The sequence below is a fragment of the Oryzias melastigma genome, linkage group LG14 (assembly GCF_002922805.2).
Source record: "Oryzias melastigma strain HK-1 linkage group LG14, ASM292280v2, whole genome shotgun sequence".
NCBI classification, from domain to species: domain Eukaryota; kingdom Metazoa; phylum Chordata; class Actinopteri; order Beloniformes; family Adrianichthyidae; genus Oryzias; species Oryzias melastigma.
The window spans coordinates 26193032-26216439 of NC_050525.1; the positions used below are offsets into that span (position 1 = coordinate 26193032).

Sequence of the window (23408 nt, forward strand, 5' to 3'; positions counted from 1 at the left end):
TAGAGCCCACGGCTTCTGATCCGTCAGGACGCCCCGCCGGAAAGCCGAGACTGGTCTGAGGGTGACTCGGGTCTGGGACAGAGTAACGTTGGAGCTCCTTCTCGTGTTACAGCAGGTCTTCTGGCTGTCGGGTCCATGAATGGAGCAGCTGAGAAGCGCTGAGACCCTCTCTGCATGGAAACCCAACACCCACTGCTGTGTCACAGAGACTTCCGCTGCGCTTCAGCTCCAGACGCTTTTTCATGAAACTCCTACAGCCGAAGACATGGACATGAACGTCCAGTCTCTGTATCTCTACAAATGAAACACCTATCCACCTGTGCATTGACGTTCTATCACCTGTGCAGCTCTATGTCAAACTGAATCTGCTTTTTCTTGTTTCAGTTTTGACTTTTTCCGTTTGGAACCAACACCAGATGCAGGTTCTTTTTGAGTTTACTCTGCCCTCACTGTACCAACATTTCAAATCTATTTCATGGCTCATGTCAAACCACAAACGTCCGGACGGTCTCTTATCTGGGAGCGCATTAGCCTTCTGGGTCGGAGGCGATAAGCTGGAAACATATTCTGAAGAAAAGCCAAAAGTTTCTTCCTGAATGCAGTCAAATGTGAATTGTCACATTTTTATGCCACCTATGCTCCAATATTGTTTAATAAAATGAGCCATAAACGCACATTTACATCCGTTACATCATTGTTGAGTAGCAGAGAACTGGAGAAATGTTTTGTGTTCAGATGTGTCCTATCGATGGGTTGATGGTGAGTCGTGGGTTTGGTGTGAAGTTTATTTTTGTGGTGCGACTGAAACGTTTCTTTGACGTTTGTGGTGTTTCAGGGAAACTGAGTTTTATGTGGACGTTTGTCATTTTGACCTTTGTTTTACTGACATCTGTTCTTTTGATAAACCAAAGGCAGAATTTATTTACAGATTAAAAGTTTAAAAAGATGATCCTCCACACATGTATGGAATGAGATGTTTTAACTCCTTCAAGCTTCTTCTGTGCTTTTTGGACACTTTACTTTTTGGATTCTCTAAATAACTATAAAAATAATGTGCACGAACTGGTGCTGTATGATGGTGAACTCTCTTTAAAAGAAATAAATCCCTATCATCAAAGTATTGCAGTGATACTCTGGAGTTTTTTTTTCCTCTCTGTTGTCCCTCATTTTTCATTTGTTAAATATTTTGGAATCAATTTTGCTCCAACATCAACTTATGAGTCCTGAAAACTTGATTTTGAGGATAATTTCACTTCTAAACATCTCAATGTAAGTTTGTTTTTTTATATTAATTCATTGATTATCAAAATAGAAGTAAAAATGTGAAATAAGTTTGTCTAAATTAGCTTTAAGTTATTTTATTTTTTACTTCAGAGAAATTTAAAATGTGTTTTATGTCAAAGTTTGTGTGTTTATTCAGGTTTATTGTCACTTTTTTGAGCTATTTTAGCACAAAGTGTTTAATAATTTTGAGCCAATTTAAAGTTCAGCCAAATTAATAAAATTTGTTCATACTTAATTATTTTTGCCGCGGTTTAAGCTGTTATTGTGGTTTGTTAGGATAGTTTAGAATGATGGATTTTCTTTGCTGTGATTTTCACTTTTTTCAGCTAGGATGATGTTTAGTTCTTAACTTTTACAAAGTTAGTTTACCTTTTTTATTATTTTTTGCCATTTTTCTGCACTTTTGGACTTATTTTCTGCTCCCACTGATTTTTATTTTATAGTTAAGATTTTACGAAGGATTTTGGAGATTTAGTTTTTTTTTGTGTAGTATCTAAAAGTGTCTTTTCAGTTGCTTTATTTTATCAGCTGATTTAATTCTATAGGATTTTAATACAAATTTCTGTATTTGTTTATTTTAACTCTTCTTATCTGTACTTTTCAGCTACATTATATTTTTTCAAATTATTTTACATTTACTTTTCAATTTTTGAGACAGTTACATATTTTTGCACATAATTTGCACTATAAAACTTCATCTTTTTTCACTTTTTCCAATTTTACATTTACTTCTTAATTTTCCGAACAGTTAATATGTATTTTTGCACATTATTTACATTATGGAGCTTTTTTTAAGCTACTATACAATTTTTTCCGATGATTTTACATTTAGATTTTGCTTTTCGGGCACCTAATATACATATTTATTTATCCCTGTGAAACTTTTCTTTAGATACTATGCATTTTTTTCAAACAGGTTTAAATTTATTATTTTTTTAGACAGTTAATATATATATTTGTACACATTGCACTATTGAACTTATTTTCAGCTTTTTCTGATGATTTTACATTTAGATCTTACTCTATGGGACACCTAATACACATATTTTTTTATCTTTGTGCTACATGCCCAAGTTTGTTGTAAGCTGTTTTATTAGCTTTTCATTTTTTACATGTAATTTGTTCATTTCAGTCATAGTTTAGTTATAAACTACAAAAAGATTGCTCCAAATCCTTTTAGTTGATCATTTTTTAATGTGTTTATGTTACTAAAATATATGAACTCGTTAAGGAATGAGTGTTTTTTTTAAATCTGCTACAAAATAAAATATTTTCTGACCTTCAGTTATGTCTGGTAGGTGACATTATTCATTTGTCAGTGTTTAGCTGCTGAATGAGCAGGCAGATAATCAGGAAACCTTTTTAAAGATCGTTGTTTAAAAAAAAGGTGGAATTGAGTAACCAGGGAAACGATAAGTTTCAGAAAACACTATTGCTTTTCTTCATGTGCAGTCCGTCACAGAAGCACTTCTTGTTTGTTCAATGCGAAGTGATTTTCTTATCCTGCGTGTCTCTGAACTCAGGTTTCAGCCCCCTCCGATGCTACGCCAACCATGACAGGTGACGAGGCCTTTTCAGAAACCGAGTGACCATGTGGACCGCAGGTAAAGGAGCTGGAATCACAGACTGATGAATTCAGGGGATTCGACAAAACCTCAGCTGCTTAGGAAATGAAAAAGCTGCAATTTCAAAGAATCAAAAATATTTTGGAGAAAGAAAGTTTTAGTGGAAGAAGAGGTCACGGGGTCAGCGGTTCGATCCAACAGTTTGGTGGCGAGATAAAGATCTTGTTCTCAAAGTGTTTGCTTACATGTTAAGCAGACCATTTCAACATCTCGATTGAGGCGGCGTTTGGAGTGACTCATCGCTCTTGTTACAGCCAGAATGTACTGTACGAGCCTCCAACACGCAGCGCTCTGTTTCGCAGCCTGAATGCTTGGCTGTGGGGACGATGTAATTCTGCAGACCTTCTCTGTTTCTGGGAGGACCGCTCCAGTCGGGCTGGAAGTGTCAGCCCGGCTCCAGTTTCGGGGGCATTCCCTCTTCCCGCTTTTCCTCCCAACTGCTTTAATCCTTGGTGGGATATCCGTGCTTCCCAGAAAAGCCCACCCTTTGGTGCTCTTTTACCCCCAAGACCCGCTCCTTAAGAACAACCGAAGTTCTAAAAAAAAAAAAGATTATTTCTTAAACCATAAGCGTAATATGAGTTAGTTAAGAATCCTTTGTTTGTTTGTTTACATGGCTTGTTGACTGGAATTCATGTTGGAGTCTCCCTCGTCCCTTCAGGTGTCTCCAAATTCCCAAGCGTCTGGTGCCGCTGTCGTATTTAAACTTCACTGAAATGTCATGACATTTATTTAATGGACTCGCTTGTTATTTGATACATACCTCCTTTGTGTTGCAACAGTAAATTCTCAAACTCACTTCCCACTAAGTACAGATAAGATATTTCTTTCAGGAAAAATGTACTTTTATGTATTTAAATGTAGATTTTGTCAAACTAGAACTTCATTGACTAAATTTTACTGGGAATTTCTCACTTTTTCACATATTTTTGTAACATTGATGCTTATTTTCTAAAAGCTTATTTTCTAAAATACTAAAAGATTTCTACCCAAGTGATATGGTATAAATGTTAGATCATTTTAGGTGAACATCTGACATATTTGGTTTCAAAATTTAAAAATGTGACATACAAACTAAAGAACTGGAGTTCTCTGTTGTAATTATACACCATAATCTTCACCGAATCTATAGAAAAATAATTAATTTGATTTTTTTCTGGAATAATATTCTTACCTTTTTATTATTCATAATTATGTCAAAAAGTTACGGTTTTAAAGTTTTCAAATTTAGCAATGTGCAAGATTTCTGGACTTTTTGGCATTTACTAGGATTTTTTTAAGCTATTTTTGAGTTTAGCTAAGATTTCAGCTCCATGTTAGCTGTTTTGGCTAATTTGGGCTTTTCTTTTTGAGTTTCTTAGGCTAGTTTGAAGTTTAGCTATTTTTTCAGCAACATGCTAACTGTTTTGGCTAACCTAATGTTTTTGTTTGTTTGTTTTTTAGGCCAATTTGGCATTTAGCAAATATTTTATCTGACTATCTCCCTCAGCTTTTTCAGCTTTTAACTTCAGTGTTTTTAGCTATCAGCTTCAGCGTTTCAGCTATCAATTTTCATTTTCAGCAGCCAAATTCATCTTACAGCATTACACTGGCATGATTGCAGGTAATGCTACACATCTAGTACATAATTATTTTAAAAAGTTATTGTTTTAAAGTTTTTAAAATGTAGTTTTAGAGTATTCAATAAATGTTTATCCTGTTCGTCCCGCGACCTAAGGTGTATTTTGGATTTTGGCCCCTTGTGCGATTGAGTTTGACACTCCTGATCTAAAACAAGAGTTTGTTTTTTTTTCTTTTATCTAAAGATGTCATAATTAAAATAAAAAGACAAATGGGAATGCTTTGATAATAGATTAGAAAATGATCAAAGTGGGACTTTAAGACATAATAGTAAACACACTTTAAACGATCCAGACAGTAAAGTCCCCTGAGTTTCCGTTTACAAGCCAGGATGTAGGAAAACAGAAGCTCTATCGCTTCCCATCATCTTCTGTGTCACTAATGAAAGTTCATTGCAGAAGAAAGCAAGTGTGCGACAAGAAATCAGATATATCGCCGCGTCTCAGGCGCCTCCGTCCCTACGCTCAGCGTTTCCCGAAACTAAAACTTTGAAGCAGATAGCTTCTGTGTGTGTCCTTCCATCTCTTTGTATGACATTCTTTCACAGGTTGTGACCATTTACACAACAAGACGTGGGAGGTATAAGTGCAGCGTCTTGGTGTTGCTTAATGGGACTTGGTTGCCCTGGGTCCTCCAGTCTTTCACACGTCTTGCCCCTTGCCTCTCCGGTTACCTCCACTGTCCACCCGTAACAAAAACTCAACTGACTGCCCCCCCCTCGCTCTTTCAAAGACCCTATCTGCCCGGATCCACAGGAGATATGGCCGTACTATCTGCCCACATCTATGGAAATGAAGTGTCTCATAGAAGCCAGATCTACCCCTGAGTACCAACTGCCTTTGACTAATTACGAAAGAGGGGGTCCTTCAGAGAGTCCACGGTGACTCATGTTAATGCTGTAACTCAAACCACCACGGCTCCTCAAAAACAAGGTGCTGGGATGGCAGGGTCTACCATTACACAACTTTTAGTTCCACATACTCTCCAAATCCTCTTGTTTTCAGTTACAGCATGAATGCACAAACACTATTTTGTTTTATTTTGTTCATTCAAAGTCCCTCTCTGATTATTTGTTGATCTGTTTTCAAATTGTTCCCAGTGGTCTTTTAATCACGATAATGAGTTTATTTATTTATTTTTTACACCTAAAATCAAAAAACTTTTTCTAGGACATAGTTTCTGCATCAGTGTTCAGAGCAGCGTCACTTTTTGATCCATTGACATCAGCTCTTCACCATGCGTTGGATGTTCACCCACTTATAGGGAGTGTGTGCTAGGTTTAGCACAGGTGTCGGAATCCAGGCCTGGAGGGCCGGTGTCCTACATGTTTTCCAACCAACCTGCCTTTGTAGCTCCTTATTGGCCAAACACACCTGATCCAGGTAATCGGCATCAGATGAGGCAGGATTTCTGGAAAACCAGTAGGACGTCGGCCCTCGAGGACTTGAGTTTGACACCCCTGGTTTAGACCATCGCAAGACATGTTAGTTTTGTCCTTCTGATAGTAATCCTTCTCCGTACAAAAGGATCCGCAGGTTCACTTGGTGAGTGTATTAGGTAAGGAGCCAAAGGTGCAACGCTACCATCTGTGGGATTTTGACTTAAGCCTTGTTTCCACTTAGCGGTCTGGTATTTTGAGCATTTCCATTGTTAACATGGGCCCATAGACACTACTGAACAGTATCTCCTGGGGGACAACGGCGTCTTACGGATGGATACAGATTGTCTTTGGGCAAAAAGTTGGCAAACCTGTATGAAACACACAGGTTCCTGCACGAAGTATCAAGGTTGTAGACTGCTCAGTTATCTCATAAAGAAAAAATGCTTGTGGACATTTTCTCTACGGGCATGCTGCGGCGACAGGTCATCCTGAACACTTATACAACACATAGGGGTCTTGTATAAGTAAGTGGTAAGTGGGTGAGATGGTCGCTACGACTAGAGCAAGGGTGTCAAACTCAATCACATAAGGGGGCCAAAATCCAAAACACGCAGTAGGTCGTGGGCCGAACAGGACAACATTTATTGAAGACGTAAAAAACTTAATTGTTTAAACTTTTAAAACATAATTGTTTTAACACAAATATGAATAAAAATGGACTCATATTATTCCGGAATAAATCAACTTAACTGAAATAACTAATATTGAAATACCTTTCAATATTTCACTCTCCATAATAATATATTCTGTCAAAATTATACAAGTTAGAAAAAAAGTAAATGTTAAAAGAAAAAAATCTTCAAATTTCTTTTCTTGTATGTCATTTTATTTAAAAAAATAAAATGATAAATATCCCAAAAGATTTTGTTCTCCATAAAATATATCCTCACAATTGTAGAAGATAGTATCGGGCCAATAATATTAATAATATAAAAGGATCTGGAGGACCGGATCCAGGCCTTGACTTTGACACGTGGACTAGAGTGTGACGTAAGCATATCGAAATACATCTTACAATATCCTTACAAATACTTCACATAGGCAGAATCAGAATCTTCCCCTACGGCTTCTTCCTACCCCTACATTTAATGCTACAAGTGAAGAGTTTTGGAAAAATAGTGTCTTCAAATTTCAGACGTTACAACCACTCAATTAGGTCGTCAATAGTTGCTGGTCATCTATGTTAGCGCGTAGCTGCTAGTGCTTGGACAATACATAACATCGGTTCTGTAACTTTAAAGTCATGCCAAAGCAAAAAAACATTACTTACATCTAAATGTAAACTTCTATGATTCAATTCTTCCACATGAAGAAATGCGTTTCTCTTCCATGGCACAATGCAACGCAAATCCCCCTCGCAGCGCAGAGATACACATTCATAAGTCCCAATGGCAACCCTTTGAAGAAAACAAATTCAGACACCACTACCGCTCCAAATGACCCTACAATTGGAAGGGGTAGGGAGAAGTCAGCTAAACGCTTTAAACAACAGTACGTTCTATTTTCACATAAGTGGTCACACAAACCTCAAAAGAACAGCAAGACATACAGTATCTGTGCTCCCTTTAAGATGTGGCCGCTCCTCTCTACGACCCTCTCCGGACTCTGGACAACCCAAAAACGCGGGTCAACCCCACAAGGCTGCATGCCACCAAGGCAGGGGTAAGCAAACTATAGTCTGGGGGGAAAATGTGGCCTGTTACACTATGTATTCAAACTGGAATACATTTTATTGAAGATTCTTATCAATGTTTTAATTTATTTGTAATTTTGGTGTCTACCCATAGATGGCACATTACAAATGTGTTGATCTTTGTTTAGGTGCAGAAAGGTCGTCTGTATTTATGTGGTATTGGAAGATTTTTTAACTTTCTGCTGTTTGTGTGTATTTTCCAAGTCTGACTGTCATTTTTCCGATCATCCCAACACCGCATGAACGTGGCATTTCTCTGAATTTGCATTTTCTCACAAGGGACAGCAACCCGACCAAAAGAAAATCCGTAGTTTTTTTTTAAATAAATATATACATTTATTTTCAATCCAAATTAAAGCATGTTTTTGTCCAGATTTCATGCTTTTTTCTTTCTCTTCGTACTCCACATTTTTGCTCCTGGTTGGGCCCTTCTGTCAAATTTTAGACCCCTTTGTGGCCCACACGTCAAAAAGATGCCCACCCCCGGGATCATCCCAACACAGGGTCAAATAACCTCAGTTCCTCTACACCTTTTTACATTATTTTTTGATAAACTGCTGCTTGAATCAGTAGGAACGCCTCCTCCAATGTTGCAGCTCTCTGCAAACCTCTGCGCGTCTCCACCAAAGACATATTTTGTCATCATTTGGCACTCTGCTGGCTTGAATGACAGATGCCGCTGAAAAGACTCGCATTCATGTCTCATGAGAGTCTCTTTGTACAAAAACATTCCTCCTCTCGCTGATGTTAACCACGTCCACAGACAGGCCTTCTCTTTTATTTTGCCGTTTCCAGGCTTCCCCACTCCCCTTTTTACACCTTGTTCCGTTTCCACTCCCCCCTCCACCTCAGATTCCTATGCTAGCCCTCCCCTTGCCTACCTCCCACCCCCCACTGACCCTCTACCTCCAAAGCCTGATCTCAGATTAAGTTGAACACTATCCCTGCTAAAGTTTGCACCTGCTTCTTTTAGGGTAGAAGTCCATTCACGGCTTCTATTGAATTTCAAAATAGTTTTATCTTCATTTCTGCTGGACAGCCTTTGGAAATAAGGAGATCTTTAAACTTTCCGACACCTATACATCTTTCACTGTGGATGGTCCTCAGCTGGATGCTGCTCTGCTCTGAGGAAACTGCAAAGCTGTAAAGATTTAGATGCTGCAATTCTGAGGGCAGGTGAGTGTGTCTTAAAAAATAATTTATGACAGAAAATTTTAAAGCAAAATCTAGAAAGAAAATTAGTTTCTTGCAATAATGCAAATGAGTAATAACTTTTTTTTGACAAAATCTTATTTCATTTTCTTTTGCGGTAATTTTTTATGTTTCATGCTTCCATTTTAGCCAAAATACGTAAATAAATTTGATAATTTTCCTTTTACAGGAACATAAATTATACATTACAGACTTTGAACATGAATAATGTCAAATCCCAGTAACAAAAATATTACATTTTAGATCTGATAGATTTGCATAAATGTATGTCTTATCTCAACTGCCGTCCTGAAAGTTGCTAAAGGAACTAACCCTAGTCCGATCAGATGTTGAGCAGCAGGAATCAAAAGAGCAGTTGTGATAATCTTTCTGCTGACAGTGTGTGATGAAGGCTCGGTGACATGGCAGCACAAGTCTTTCAGCAGTGCCCACTTATGTTGGCACACCTGAACAAAATTTAACACCAACCTTAATAGAATTCACACATTCGAGAGTTGGCAGGGATTTGAGTTATTTGACTAATATCACATGAACTCGCTTTAAATTAATTAAAGAAAAATTATATTATACTTCAAAGAAAAATCACAATGAATTAGGTTTCCAGATTTTTTTAAAATGTTTGTGTTCATGAAACTTGTTTATTCTGGTCACTAACATGTAGTTTGTATTTTGCTGCTGGTGTTTAAAGGACAATGTAGGCGGATATCTGATCCATCACTGGACTAACTCAACATCAACACCCTAAACTATATCAGATTCAGCATTTATGTTTTTAGACAAGTTCCCCAAAAGCCTGAACAAGGATGAAGCAGCAACTGTAAAAAGAAAAGAAATGATTCAAGTCTAAATTCATCGTTAAATGTTATCATAAATATAAACTTGCAATACGCTAAAAATTAAGGCATGACAGTAAATGTAAAACCCTGAATCCAGTGGGTTAAATGCATTTTTTGTAAATCTATAAGCAAATTGATCACAAAACCGGGGATAAATCCAGTCTCCTCCCCACAATAAACATTTTGTGATAAATAGCCGTTAGAGCAGGCTTGTCCAAAGTCTGGCCCTTGGCTCAAATGACGCCACCCAATTAAATTTCCACCCACCCAAAGGCCCCTGTCATAAAACCAATTAATGAGCGACCCCAAGCACTTTCTATGTTTTGATTATGATTGTCTAAATTCTGTCACAACCCATTTCTAACTCATTTCTAAAATGTTAACTGTGAATAATAAAAAGGAAAGTAAATAGAAAGAGCCACTAGAACAAGTGGAAATTGGAGGGGATTTTTTTGTGTGAAAAAGAAAAAAAAATGTCTGTGGTTTTTGTACTTTTGAATACAATAATCATTTATTTCTTATTCAAGTTTGGAAATGAAAATGTGCAACATTTCATGTAAACTCCGATTTGATGGTTATGAAAGTTTTATTTTTTTCCAGACAGGCTATTTTCTTTGATTTATTTCTGGTCTTCAAATACAAAATCCACAGTCATTTTTGGGGAAAATTAATTTAGATGTATTTCTGTTACAAAAAAGCGATCGAATTTTCATAAGATAGTTAATTTGCGTTCATTTTTTTTATAAAGGTTCAAAGAAAGCACAGATATTTACCTCACCAAGTGTAACCCACTTTGCAGAAAGTTTGGACCTCTGGATTAGAGCCATATGTGGTAAAATGGCATCAAATCCACTTTCCCCCATTCCGTGGCCGGTTGGCCACAGGTCAGAATTCAAGAATTAAAACACCATATGAAGTCAATAATATCCTGAGGACTCGGACTTTATACCATTTTTTTGCATTCTAAACTGCCCTTGTATGCTCATTTGGTGTTTTGTTGGTTAATTTAAACCCAACCAATTAGGTTTAAATTATATACAAAGAGAGAGTAACTTGGCTGTGCATTCACCTTTACCAATGGGAACGCTGCCAGACTCAACACAGACCGGTCCTGAATGGCAGAGGACCTTAGCAACTGAAACCTTCTCACTTAAAGCCATTAGTGCCCTGCTGTTTACACTCATGTCCCTGGAACCAACAAAGCATGGATGGTCCCAAACAAAAAGTTGTAATGAGGTCCTAAGCAACCTTGCAACTTCATGCACCGATTCGCTGGAGCAGAGCGCGCCGGTCTGTTCTGCTGCAAAAGTACCCAGGCACAAAAAGGTTCATAGGCACCTGTTTTTGGCTCGAATGGGACTGTAAGCAAATGTGATCCTGACGCATTGTTCTGATGTGCATAATGGGCTCTTTTCAGGGATCCCCTGGGGAGACTTGGGAGCCTGATCTTAAAGAAGTAACTAGGTTCTGGTTGGATGGTTGTCCTTCCTCTCAGCTTCGTTTAACAATGTTGTTATGAGAACTTTCCCTATGTCTTGCATCTTTCGAAGCATTTTCAATGGTTTTAAGGAAACCCAATGCAGATTAGGTAACAGGAGTTTGATCCCATCTCTTTAACTGTTTCTCAGAATGGTCCGGCCATGCTGTCCAGTCATTCTGATTCATCTCTTCAGCTACTTTGTACGGACAAGAGGTATAAACTATTTATTTTTATCTATCTTCACAGTTTCCTGGAAATACTCAAATTAATAGACTTTTTTTATATATAACCCTTCTTCAGCCATTACCCAGGACATCCTGTATCCATATGGACCTGGTTATAGAGATCTAGAAACCCCCAAGATGGATGATGGGAGTTCTCCAGAAATTACTCTTCTTATTCCCTTCATTTTTTTTAATATGCCTTATCGATCCATCTATGTAAGCTATCATTACAGATCAATCTCTTTGAACTGACATGTGCGATTGTAAAGGTTGTTTCCCCATCAAAACCCTTTTCTTCTCACAGGTCAACAACAACGGTGTCATCTCTTTTAATGTGCAAGTCAGCCAGTTCACGCCCGAGGCGTTCCCTCTGAGCGACAGTCGGTCCTTCATCGCCCCACTTTGGGCAGATGTGCACAATGGGATCCGTGGTGACGTGTATTACAGAGAGACTGCAGATCCGGAAATCCTGGAGAGGGCAACGCAAGACGTCCGGAAACACTTCAAAAACATGCCCACGTTCACGGCCACATGGGTCTTCATCGCAACGTGGCACCAAGTCACCTTCTATGGAGGAAGCCAGACAACTCCGGTAAAATCCAAACTCTGGGTATTTTTGTAATATGGACAACAACCCAATAGTTTATTTTTTCATTATTAGAACTCAGTAGTGCATAGAAGTATATTAGCTTTTTCTAAATTGGACTTTAGGCCTTTAGGACATTTATAACTTCAAGGAAGGATTCCTAGGTCAACCAGACATTTTTATTTCTAAAAAACAATAGGGTTGCACAATGGCACAGTGGTCAGCGCTCTTGTCTCACAGCGAGAATGCCCTAGTTTGAATCCCAGATGGGACCTTTCTGTGGATTTTGCATGTTTCCCAAGCACTCTGGTTTCTTCCCACGGTCAAAAATGCTTCATAGGTTAATTCGTGTCTCTAAATTGCACACGTGAGTGTATGAGTGCATGGCCCTGTTACAAACTGGCAACTTGTTCAAGGTTTACCCCAACAAATCAACAAGTTTGTTTTCTTTAATTATTTATTTTTGGTTATTATCAATGTTTGCATTCTCAGATATTAGCTTTGACTTTTCCTGTCTAGGTGAACACATTCCAGACGGTGTTGATCTCAGATGGTGTGGCATTCTTCAGTATGTTTAACTACGGACAGATAACATGGAGTACAGGAACTGCAAGTGGTGGAGATCCTTTGACAGGACTTGGTGGGACAACAGCTCAGGTATTCTTGTAGTCCACACAATTTCAAAGAACAATAAGTTTGTTGAAGACATTGCACAGAGTGCGCCATACTTGACATTGTTTACACTTTACCTCTCTTTAGTCAGGCTTCAATGGTGGAGACATCAGTCACTTCTTTAACCTTCCCGGTTCCCGGTCAAATGATGTGGTCAACATTGAGCAGACAACCAACGTAAACATTCCTGGTCGCTGGTTCTTCCGCATAGACACTGAACTGATCGATCCAGCCAATGGCTGCAGCTACAACGGCAAGTTCATGAATACGAAATATATCAGTTCCTGTTCACTTATTTTGTCCTCAAAATCAGGAACACCAGTTTTTTAATACCTTTGATGTCTTTTGCTCATCCTCTGTAGGACGTTTCTACAGACGAGGGGAGATCTTCTGGATGTCTGACCAGTGCTCACAGCGATGCCGCTGCCTGGACATTAATAATGAGGTGCAGTGCCTAGAGGCTCCCTGTGGGCAGTTCGAGACCTGCGAGCAGCAGGATGGAGCCTTTTACTGCCAGCCTACCCGCACCAGCACTTGTGTGGTATTTGGGGACCCCCATTATCATACCTTTGATGGCTTCCTCTATCATTTCCAAGGCACCTGCTCATACCTGCTGGCTCGGCCCTGCTGGGAGATGGCAGGAATGCCCTTCTTCAGTGTTGAAGCCAAAAATGAGAACCGTGGGTCAGCCACTGTTTCCTGGCTCAGGGATGTCACAGTGGAGGTGTATGGTCACAGAGTCATGATACCCAAAGGTAGTTTGGGGTCAGTCCAGGTAAAAAACTTCATGAGCACGAACGATGGTCTCATGCAATATGCAATTGTTGAAAGAATCAACATGAATGAACAAACAAAAAAGTGTAGTTTATAAAATTAGTTCTACTCCAAAGTCTACAACTTTGGGTGTTACCGATGTAATTCTCACACAATCTATTTTTGTTGTGTTTTTAGGTAGATGGCTTGATGAAGACTTTACCAGTTCAACTTCAGCTTGGGGCTGTAAGGGTGTATCAGTCTGGAGTTGCCATTGCTTTAGAAACAGACTTTGGACTCTTGGTAACATATGATGGTCAGCACTACGCATCCATCTCTCTACCAAGCTCCTACTTCAACAACACTTGTGGCCTTTGTGGAAACTATAACGATGACCCTGCTGATGATCCCGTACTTCCTGATGGCTCCATGGCAGAGAACTTGGCAGAGCTGGGAGGCAGCTGGCGGGCGGAGGACACTGACTGGAGGTGTACCGATGGCTGCATTGAGAACTGCAGCATGTGTGACGCCGCGACAGAAGCTTTTTATTTTCGGTCAGACTACTGTGGACTCATCAACAAAACCGACGGTCCGTTTCGGGACTGCAGAGCAGTTGTGGACCCTACAGCCTTTGTGTACAGCTGTGTCTATGACATGTGCAGCAACAGGGATAACATGACCACTCTATGTCAAGCTATCCAAGCCTACGCTCTTGCTTGTCAGGCTCTTGGTGTCACAATTCGACCATGGAGAACTCGCACCTTCTGCGGTGAGATTCAGGTGTCATATATGTAGACTTTAGGGCTGCCACAATTAGCTGACTAATCGAAGACTAGTGGACGACCAATTTAGTAATTGATTAGTCGTTACTTTATATTATATGGAGTCGGAGTGTTGTAAAGTTGAAAGTCATAATGGCATTATGGTATTTATTAAGATTTTTTAGACGATTTTGGAGTTTAGCTAATATTTTTCTATTTAGGTTTTTCAGTTATTTTAGGATATTTTGAAGCTGAACAATTTTTTAAGCTACATGCTAGCTGTTTTGGCTAACCTATGTTTTTTTCAGTTTTTAGGCTTATTTGGCATTTAGCTAGCTACCAGCTTCAGCATTTTCAGCTATTAGCTTCAGTAGTTTCAGCTGTTAATTTCAGCATTTTTAGCTATCAATTTCAGCATCTTCAGCGCCCAAATTCATCTTACAGCATTTACACAAGCATTATCGCAGGTAATGCTATTTATCTAGTTTGTAATTAGTTTAAAGCTAATGATGGTTAAGATGTGTGTTCTACATCCAGTTTGCACATGAACTAATTAGTCCACCAATTGGAAAAAATAATCGGTGATTAGTTGACTGTTAAAATAATCATTTGTGGCAGCATTAGTAGACTTACTTTAACGAACCTTAATGTTATGCCTAATCTGTGATTATTTTTTTACCCTTAGCATTGCAGTGCCCAGACTTCAGCCATTACGAAGTGTGCACAAGTGCGTGCCCGGCCTCCTGCTCAGATCTCACTGCTCCGTTGTACTGCGCTCACCCCTGTACCGAAGGCTGCCAGTGTGACTCCGGCTATGTTCTGAGTGGCAGTCGCTGCGTACAGCCCGATGAGTGTGGTTGTGAGCATAACGACTTATATTACCCCCTTAATGGTACTTTCTGGGCTGGCCACAGTGGTGAGGAAGGGGACTGTGCCCTCCGCTGCACCTGTGGACTCGCTGGAGAGGTTTCCTGCTTCAATGAGTCCTGTAAAGAGGGTGAGGTGTGCGTGGCTGAGCTTGGTTTGATGGGTTGCTACCCTCGGAGGGAGGGCGTGTGCTCAGTCACTCAGAACTCTGTGACGTCCTCCTTTGACGGCACCTTCCTGCTGTTCCCGGATGATAGCTCTTTCTACCTCTTGAAGCTCTGTGGACCTGTTCCAGCTAATGCTTCCATGGTGGAGGTGAAGATAGGTAGACGACTGGTTAACAAAGGCCCCACTTGGAAAAGACCTGTTATTGTTACGGTAGCTCACCTTGAGGCCCAGATGGGAGGATCTGATTTTGATACAGTAAAGGTCAGTATGTTGGCAACTTTTTGGTTGTTCGTTCCAATAAACACTTCTAACTGTTGCACCTTTTTGGGTTTAGGTAAATGGAGAGCCAGTTGTGCTTCCGTATGTTCATCCAATGGAGACCATGATGATCTATAAGGCGCCTGGAAATGCTACTGTGGTGGAGTCTCGGGGTCTACTTCGAGTCCACTACACGCGTCAAGGATTCCTCAACATTTCCCTCTCCACCATCTTCTACAACGTCACGTGTGGCCTTTGCGGCGTCTTCAACAGCAATGCCACAGACGATCTGCGACTTCCCAATGGACGTTTGGCAGAATCTACCGAACAGTTCACAGAGGCCTGGAGGTCAATTACCGATGACCTCACCTGCAACGGGGACTGCGATGACCTTTATCGCATGTGCACCGACCTGCGACTTTACCAGAGCCCTTGGATGTGTGGCAACATCAACGACCCAGGGAATAGTTCTTTTTTGGCATGCCACACGGTGGTCAATCCTTCACCGTTCTTCAGGAACTGTTTGTACAACATGTGTGTGAAAGAAGGAAACCGTTCGGCCCTTTGCTCATCACTGCAAGCTTACGCCACTGCGTGTCAAGATGCTCAAGTGGGACTCAGTTCTTGGAGGAGTGCCACCAACTGTCGTGAGTAGATACTGACAAACATCATAGAGGTCGTTTCAGGAATTTCTTGTGCTTTTAAAAGCAATGGGATTGCCTTGTTGAGGGAGCTACACTCCTATGTATTAGGTGGTCCTTCTAAACTAAGTAAAATACAAGGTTTTTTGGTCAATACTTTACTTTCTAGACTTAGGCTAAATCCGAATTCTTCCCGACACCTACAAATTCTCCCTACCCCTACATTTAGCACCCCAAACAGAGAGATATGGACAAATAATGCCTTCAAATTCAGACGACACTCCCACTCAATGACGTCATCAATAGTCACTGGTCACCTACGTTGGCACAGAACTGCCAGCACTCTGAAATACATAACATCAGTTTTATAAGTGTAAAAAGGTCGTGCTTAAACAAAAAATCATTACTTACATTTAAATGTAAACTTCTGTCCTTCAAAGCGTATCCATGTGAAGAAATGTGCTTCTCCTCCGCAGCACAGTGCAATGCAGTTCACCCTCGTGATAGAGAGCTCTTCATCTTTCCGCCACGAGGGTTAGCCCTTAAAAGAAGTATTTCAGACCACCCAACCACTTCAAATGCTCCTACAATTGGAAGGGAAGGGAGAAGCCGTAGGGGAAGACTTCAAATTCTGCCTTAGTTTTAAAATTGTTTTGTGTCAACTCAAAATCTTGACAGCTTAGCTTAAATTTGAGCTTCTTTCTGACATTGTTTGTGCAAAAAAGCCTTTTCTTAAAATCCATGTTTTTATCTGTTCTCCTTAGCTTCAGAGGCAATATGTAACAATTATTAATTTAGCTTTAAGTTAATAATGTATTAGCTTTAAGTTAAGTTTTTGTGCTAGCCGAGTACTCAAATTTTAGATTAGCCTTGTCATTTAATGTCAAAAATCATATCAGCTTCTGTCATGTACATCGAAATGTTTTATTTTTTAAAAACTTTAAAGGGTAACCAAACACTAAATCAACTTTTTTTCATGTTGACCTCTATAAATAGGGCTTTAAAAGTGCTGTATGTTGGTCATTGCCAAATTTTTGAAAAATTTATGAATTTTAATTTTGTCTGTGGGAGGAGTCGGATTCCAACCTGCCTGATTGGTTACCCTTTAAAGACCAAATCTGATCAAATTTGTGTTTTTAACTTTCTCGTGGCATTTTTTTTATCATGGAGGACATATATTAAGAAAATTAAGCTTAAAATTGCATTTCTGAAAATTTCTTTATTCAGATTGCAATAAAATGCAATTAGAAAAACTGCGTATTTGTGATGTAGGAAATACGCTGGACAGGCCACAAACTCCCTGCTCCACTCTATTTTTATGCATCCACTTGCAGACACATAGATCCATGTACGTCTTTGTTTTCCTAATACTATCTGGCATCTGGTTCCAAATTGTACAGGTAGATATGAGCAGATCAGAGTGGATGAGGAAGCTCAGAGTGGGTCTTTAAGTCAATAACACAAAAACCAAGAAAAATTTGTTATGAAAAGACAGGATTTGAATTAGAAACAGGAAATAGAAAACTTGTCTATGTCAATTTCTGCTTTGCTATAGCTCCCGTTTTGTATAAAAAACTAGTTACGATGGTAACTACAGAACTAGAAATACCCGTCACCCTCCAAACATGATGTATCGCCTCATCATAAGTAGACGTTAAAGCAACCAATATAGTTTTAGGACGCTTTTATAGTTTTCAAAACTGTTTTTATGTCCATTTTTTGGTTTGCCTCTCTTGTGTTTCAGCTCTTCCCTGTCCAGAGAACAGTCATTTTGACGAGTGCACCACTGCCTGCCCTCTGACCTGTACCAACCTGGACGAGCCTCAGGAGCCGTGCCCTCTGCCGTGTCTGGAGGGTTGTCGGTGTGAAGACGGTTTTGCGCTGCGGGACGGCCTGTGTGTCGCGCGTAGCGACTGCGGTTGCATGAGCTATGGTCGTCAGCTGGCCACGAATCAGACTTTCTGGACGGACTGGGAGTGCCAGGAGCGCTGCTTCTGCAACGGCTCCGACAACAGCGTGTACTGTCAGTTCGCTCCCTGCGGTCCCGAGGAGTACTGCCAGGAGAACGACGGCTTGTACTTCTGTCAGCCTCGCACAGAGGCCTTGTGTGTGGCTGCTGGCTATGGGCACTTTCTGCCGTTTAGCGGCGTGCCATTTGACCTGCAGAGCTCCTGTACTACCAGGATGGTCACCACCGACTGTGGAAGCGACGGCAGAGAGCCTGCAGTGACGAATGGAGCTTTTCCTGATTTTAAATTGGCAGCTCGGAATGAGGGGAGAGACACGAGCCAGGCGATCTGGGTGAGGGGCTTTGTGCTGGACGTCTACGGCTTTGAAATCGAAGTGTCTCGAAGCTACAAAAACACAGTCACAGTAAGTACATGTGCATGTAAAAAAAAAAAGATGTAACTTTTTAATATGGCTGTGAATGGGTTCTAACAGATTATGGATAATCCGTGGCACAAGAAAAAATGTGCATTTTTAGGGTTACTGCGGATGAATTTGGTCATTTCAAAACTATTTCCAAGCATTCTTCTCTCCCAGTTTTTGTAGATTTGGTCTCAAGACATATAAATATCACCAGAAACGACATGTTTTAGTTTTTGTTTCCCATGTTCAAAAATATTTTGTTTTTTTAAATAGGCCTCAATGAGCACATTTTTCTATGTAATATATATGAGAGTATGTTTATGCTTTGAGGTACTGTATATATTTTTCATCAAATATGTGTTTTGAAACTTTTCAAAAGAGTAATTTTAGGCTTTTATCTCGTTATTTTTTCCAGTCATTGTTTTCTTTACTTTATACTGATCAAAAAAAATGATTCGAACCGTGACCCAAAAACTGTGACACGATCTGAACCGTGAGTTTTGTGATCCGTTACACCCCTAAACACGATTAATCAAAATAGAATTGACACGTTAATATTTATTAACGTAGATTAATTCCACCTTGTAAAGAAACAGTCCTTGGCTTTGCCTTGGATGGTTCATTCTTCTACGGTGTGCGTTAAAACACTTAATCGGGTATTATTCCACTTATACCATGGTCACTTACAAAATAAAAAAAAGATTCAATCCATATTGTCGTAGAAAATTTACCTATAAAACATTGCGATTAATCATAATTAATCACAAAAGTGTGGCTAATCTGAAACATTTTAAAATCTTTTCACAGCACTAATAAAAAGAAACATTCTAAATGTACAGTTTTGCATGTGATTTCACATTGTGATTATTCTCAGATGATAAGTGGTCTGCAAATACAGTAACAAAAAAAACTTATTGAGATTAATCGCGATTAATTTCCCCCCAGATTTGCGATTATTTAGTTAAATTTGTTTTTCTGACCTTAGTCTATAACTGTTTGTTTTTCTGAGCATGCTCTGTGAAGGTCACAGTTGAAGCATTTGTGAAGTGGTGTTATTTCTAATCAAACTGATAGAAAAACCAGGCAAAAGGGTGAATTCCACTTTGATTGGCTTAAGACGGATCTTATTTCAATAGGAATCTTTTATCAGGCTGGATTTGGCTCAAACGAAACCCCGACCCTGAACGACACCTGGACCGGGTTCACAAACCGACTAAAAGATCTGAGGAGAAACGACACACTTGAACACAAAAATGGCTGCATGCACATGCACACCTTTTCTACCTTTCTCTCTGTCATTCTTACTTACTAATGAAATTTCTCCATATCTGTGGTCGCTCTTTCAGTCGGTCTTAACAGTATCCATTCATCACCTGGGTTTCCCCACATATTTTGAAATGGAGCCAGAAGTCGGCAGGATTAGAAACGGATCCTTAGGCGAGCTGCTGGAATTAGTTAGCATTGGTGTGTTTGGGAAATCTAAAAACTAAAATGAGTTTTGCTGTTTTTCAGGTCAATAAGGAGCGTTTATATCTACCTTTGAAGCTGGGCCCAGGAAAGGTCAACATCTTCACCCTGGGCATGCTGCTGATCCTGGAGACGGACTTTGGCCTGAAGGTTGCTTTCGACTGGAACACGCTCCTCCAGGTGACCATACCCCGAGTCCTTTACAACACCACCTGCGGCCTCTGCAAGGGCATGCCCTCATCCCCACCCACCATATCCACCACTGACTGGGGCAAAAAATGGGCAGAGAGGGACACGTTCTGCCAGGTGGGTTGTGGGAACTCCTGCCCTCACTGCGGCCCTGAGGAGAAAAACGAAGTGAACAACGGCGCTCTGATGCTCGCCGACTCCAACATGAGCGACAGCCCCGACGAGGAGGCCAACGAAGTGGCCACAGGCATTCGCTTTCACCTCGGAGACGGACTCTACGTGTTTGTGGAGCCCAAGGCCGTGAGGCTGTGTGGACTCATAATAGATCGAGGAGGTATGTTTGCACGCTGCCACAGCAAGGTGGCGCCAACGTTCTTTTATCAAAGCTGCCTTCAGGACACCTGTTTGGATCAGGGAGCTCAGGATACCATCTGCAACTGGCTGCAGATCTATGCCAGCGTCTGTCAGACGGAGGGAGTTCCTCTTACCGGCTGGAGGAGTGACACACCCTGTGGTGAGTTATTTCCCAGCATGCATTTCTGAATATGCAATTTAGACAACAACTTTTGGATTTCTACATAAAATCATGTGCAAAACATAAACAGGTTGTTTCACATGTAATTTTCAGTAAATTGCAAAAAATGACCCAGTCCGGTTAAAAAAAAAAAATCATATTTTGGGTGTTTTTAACACATTTTTATCATGATGGTGGACAAATACAAATTAATTTAAGATTAAAACTATATTTCTTAGTACTTCTTTATTCAAATTGTGATGGAGCTATTGAAAACCCGCAGATCGGGGGTGATGCAGCTAATAGTCCAAAGTCGCTTTACTCTGCCCTAATTCTGATTCATCTACTTGCAGACAAATAGATCCAATAACGTTTTTGTTTTCCTCTTCTGAGCTGTCATCTTTATTAAAAATGCATTGCTGAGTAGCTCCTGTATTGCTCGCTGTTTTTATGTTAGCTTGGGGTTGGGAGTTACTATTAGCTAGCAGGAGAGCGTGTAAACAAAGGAATGCTGGGATTTTGAGGTAAGGTTGCTTCCGTTCCCATAGTCCCTCCCACAACCCAGAGGTGAATTTCTAATAAGCTTATGTTGTGCTGAAAAAAATAAGCTTTTTGATATTTGCTAGAAAAAAAACGCATAATCATATTATAAAAACCACTGGAAATAATCTTACAATACAAATAAAAAATGTAATTTAAATGAAAATCATCGTTTTGTGTTTTTACTATTTTCTTGTTGCATTTTTCTCATAAAAGATAATTTATACAAACTAAAGTATGATTAAAACTGCGTTTCTGAGTGTTTCTTTTTCTAAATAGTGTTGGATCAGAAACCAGATACTAGAAAAACTCGCGAGAAATGACGCAACACCTGATTGGGCGCGCCAAAGTCTCTCTTACCACTCGCTCCTCCTTCTCCCATTTCTCCATCCATTTTCCTCGTCCAAGCTGGTACCTGGGTCAAAACTGTACGGCTAGATTGATCCAATATTGCTCACCATTATTTTGGCGCCGCTAATGCTAGCTTGAGGTAATAAGCTCGCGCGTGAGCACGCAGACACTGCTTCCTGCCACGGTGAGGGGGAGGGGCGGGGTTGCTTGGAGTCAACAGTCCCCTCCCACAAACTAGCATTGTATTTCTGAGCTACTGCTGCTTGAAAATATGTCTTAAAAAAACGACAAAGGCTTTTTGGTCTTGAATATAAACTGCACAGTCTTAACAAAAATACTACAGGGAATGATTTTACAGAAGAAAAAAAAAATATGTTTGGAGTGGGATGTATTTTTTCTCATTTGTCAAGATCCCAAGATTATCAGTAGCTTTCTTTCCATTGTCTATAAAATTGAGCAAATTGAGTTTTTGATAATAAATTTACCTAATGGAAACGTGATAATTTCAAAAAACTGTAATCGGAAAAAAATATATTTTTTTTAATAAACCCGCCATGGAAACCCTTTTTTTGTAATTAAATGAGTCATGTGACCAACGACCACATACCATGCTTAGAGGTCCCATGTCGTCAAAAGTCGAGCGTGTCATGTGGGACATTGGATCCACAGCTTTAAAATCACCAACCACGATCTCCCAACATCGCTTCATCCGTAGCCACGCCCACATAGCTCGCTGCTCCATGGCTTGTATAAGACGCATTCTTTCTTTTTCTGTGCAGTGAACACAAATCAGGCCAAAATTTGAAATGTTCTTGTTTTTACAATTTTGAACAAAAATGGTGTACTTCAATACATTTTTTGAACTAGCTAGCTCGCTACATGCTAGCTTGCTAGGTGTTAACCCGCTAGTGCAAGGACCCTTATTTCTTAACTTTATACATATTGTTTATTTTAAGTATATTAAATGCATGTAAAAGTCATTAAATATAGACGTGGCATAACCAATATGCATGTAGTGTAAATAGTATATATGAAGATAAGAAATAAGGGTTGGTGCACTAGCTATCTATTCAGCAATCAAAACAAACTGAAAATAAAATAATGGTTTTTTTTTATTTTTTAGGTTTAAAATTACTAGGTTGGTAGTATTTTGCAGCTAGTGCCACAAAATGGCTACACGCTCCAGAAAATTTGCATTAAATTAAAAGGAAATATTTGTCAAACCGTCTAGATAACTTTGTTGTCACCCAGTGAGATAAAAAGTGATATTCTCAGAAACTTTTTTGTGGTTTTTATGGTTCTTTGAAGAAAAAAAATGTGTTTCAACATGTTCTTGTGATATTTTTCTGATGATGGAGGACATATATAAATAAAATTTAGACAAAATTTGCATTTCAGAGTATTTCTTTAATCAAATGTTTCATAAAGATCTTATTTGTGATATAATTGCATACAAACTGGTACAGTTTTATGTAAACCTGATTTATAATCTAATTTGATCTAATTCCACTCTTACTTTTTTTTTATCCTCATTTCATAAACTAAGTTTAGAGTGGCTCTTAAGGAGTTTCCACATTACTGGTTATTTCAACTTGAAAAAGATGGAACTATTAAAATAAAATTGACAAAGAAAGGAAAATCAATTTTCTGCCATAAAGTCATAAAGAAAACATCAATGACAAATTGATTCACGGATTTTATGAACTAATATTGTACATTTTAAAAATTTTACCCAATCTTATTTGCTATTTTAAGAGTTAAGAAAGGAAAAAACAACATAAACCTCTCTGGTCTCCTGCAGTGAGACATTTTAAAACACTATCTTGGGGTACTAGTAGATAATTAACCACATTGTG

General features: G+C 39.5%; 1 protein-coding gene and 1 long non-coding RNA gene across 3 annotated transcripts in view; one reads left to right on the plus strand and one right to left on the minus strand.

Moving 5' to 3' along the window:
• Positions 1-2212: 2212 nt before the first annotated feature.
• Positions 2213-21716, minus strand: LOC112142790. The gene is made up of 3 exons (XR_004949124.1): positions 21562-21716; positions 20029-20298; positions 2213-3620 (listed from the first exon to the last, which is right to left on the minus strand). It is a non-coding gene; the product is annotated as an uncharacterized LOC112142790 (long non-coding RNA).
• Positions 8334-23408, plus strand: part of tecta (tectorin alpha) — a 31103-nt gene continuing 16028 nt past the window's right edge. Inside the window, exons 1-12 of one of the 2 annotated variants that reach the window (XM_036215368.1) lie at positions 8334-8839; positions 11340-11404; positions 11492-11631; positions 11720-12007; positions 12521-12658; positions 12761-12926; positions 13036-13448; positions 13625-14195; positions 14873-15483; positions 15557-16127; positions 17866-18494; positions 20004-20661. In XM_036215368.1, the coding sequence (XP_036071261.1) occupies positions 11341-11404; positions 11492-11631; positions 11720-12007; positions 12521-12658; positions 12761-12926; positions 13036-13448; positions 13625-14195; positions 14873-15483; positions 15557-16127; positions 17866-18494; positions 20004-20661 (4249 nt within the window). In that variant the 5' untranslated portion in view covers positions 8334-8839; position 11340. Of the gene's footprint in view, positions 8840-11339; positions 11405-11491; positions 11632-11719; positions 12008-12520; positions 12659-12760; positions 12927-13035; positions 13449-13624; positions 14196-14872; positions 15484-15556; positions 16128-17865; positions 18495-20003; positions 20662-23408 lie in introns of those variants that run through there. The other variant, XM_024266362.2, reaches the window with a different exon arrangement.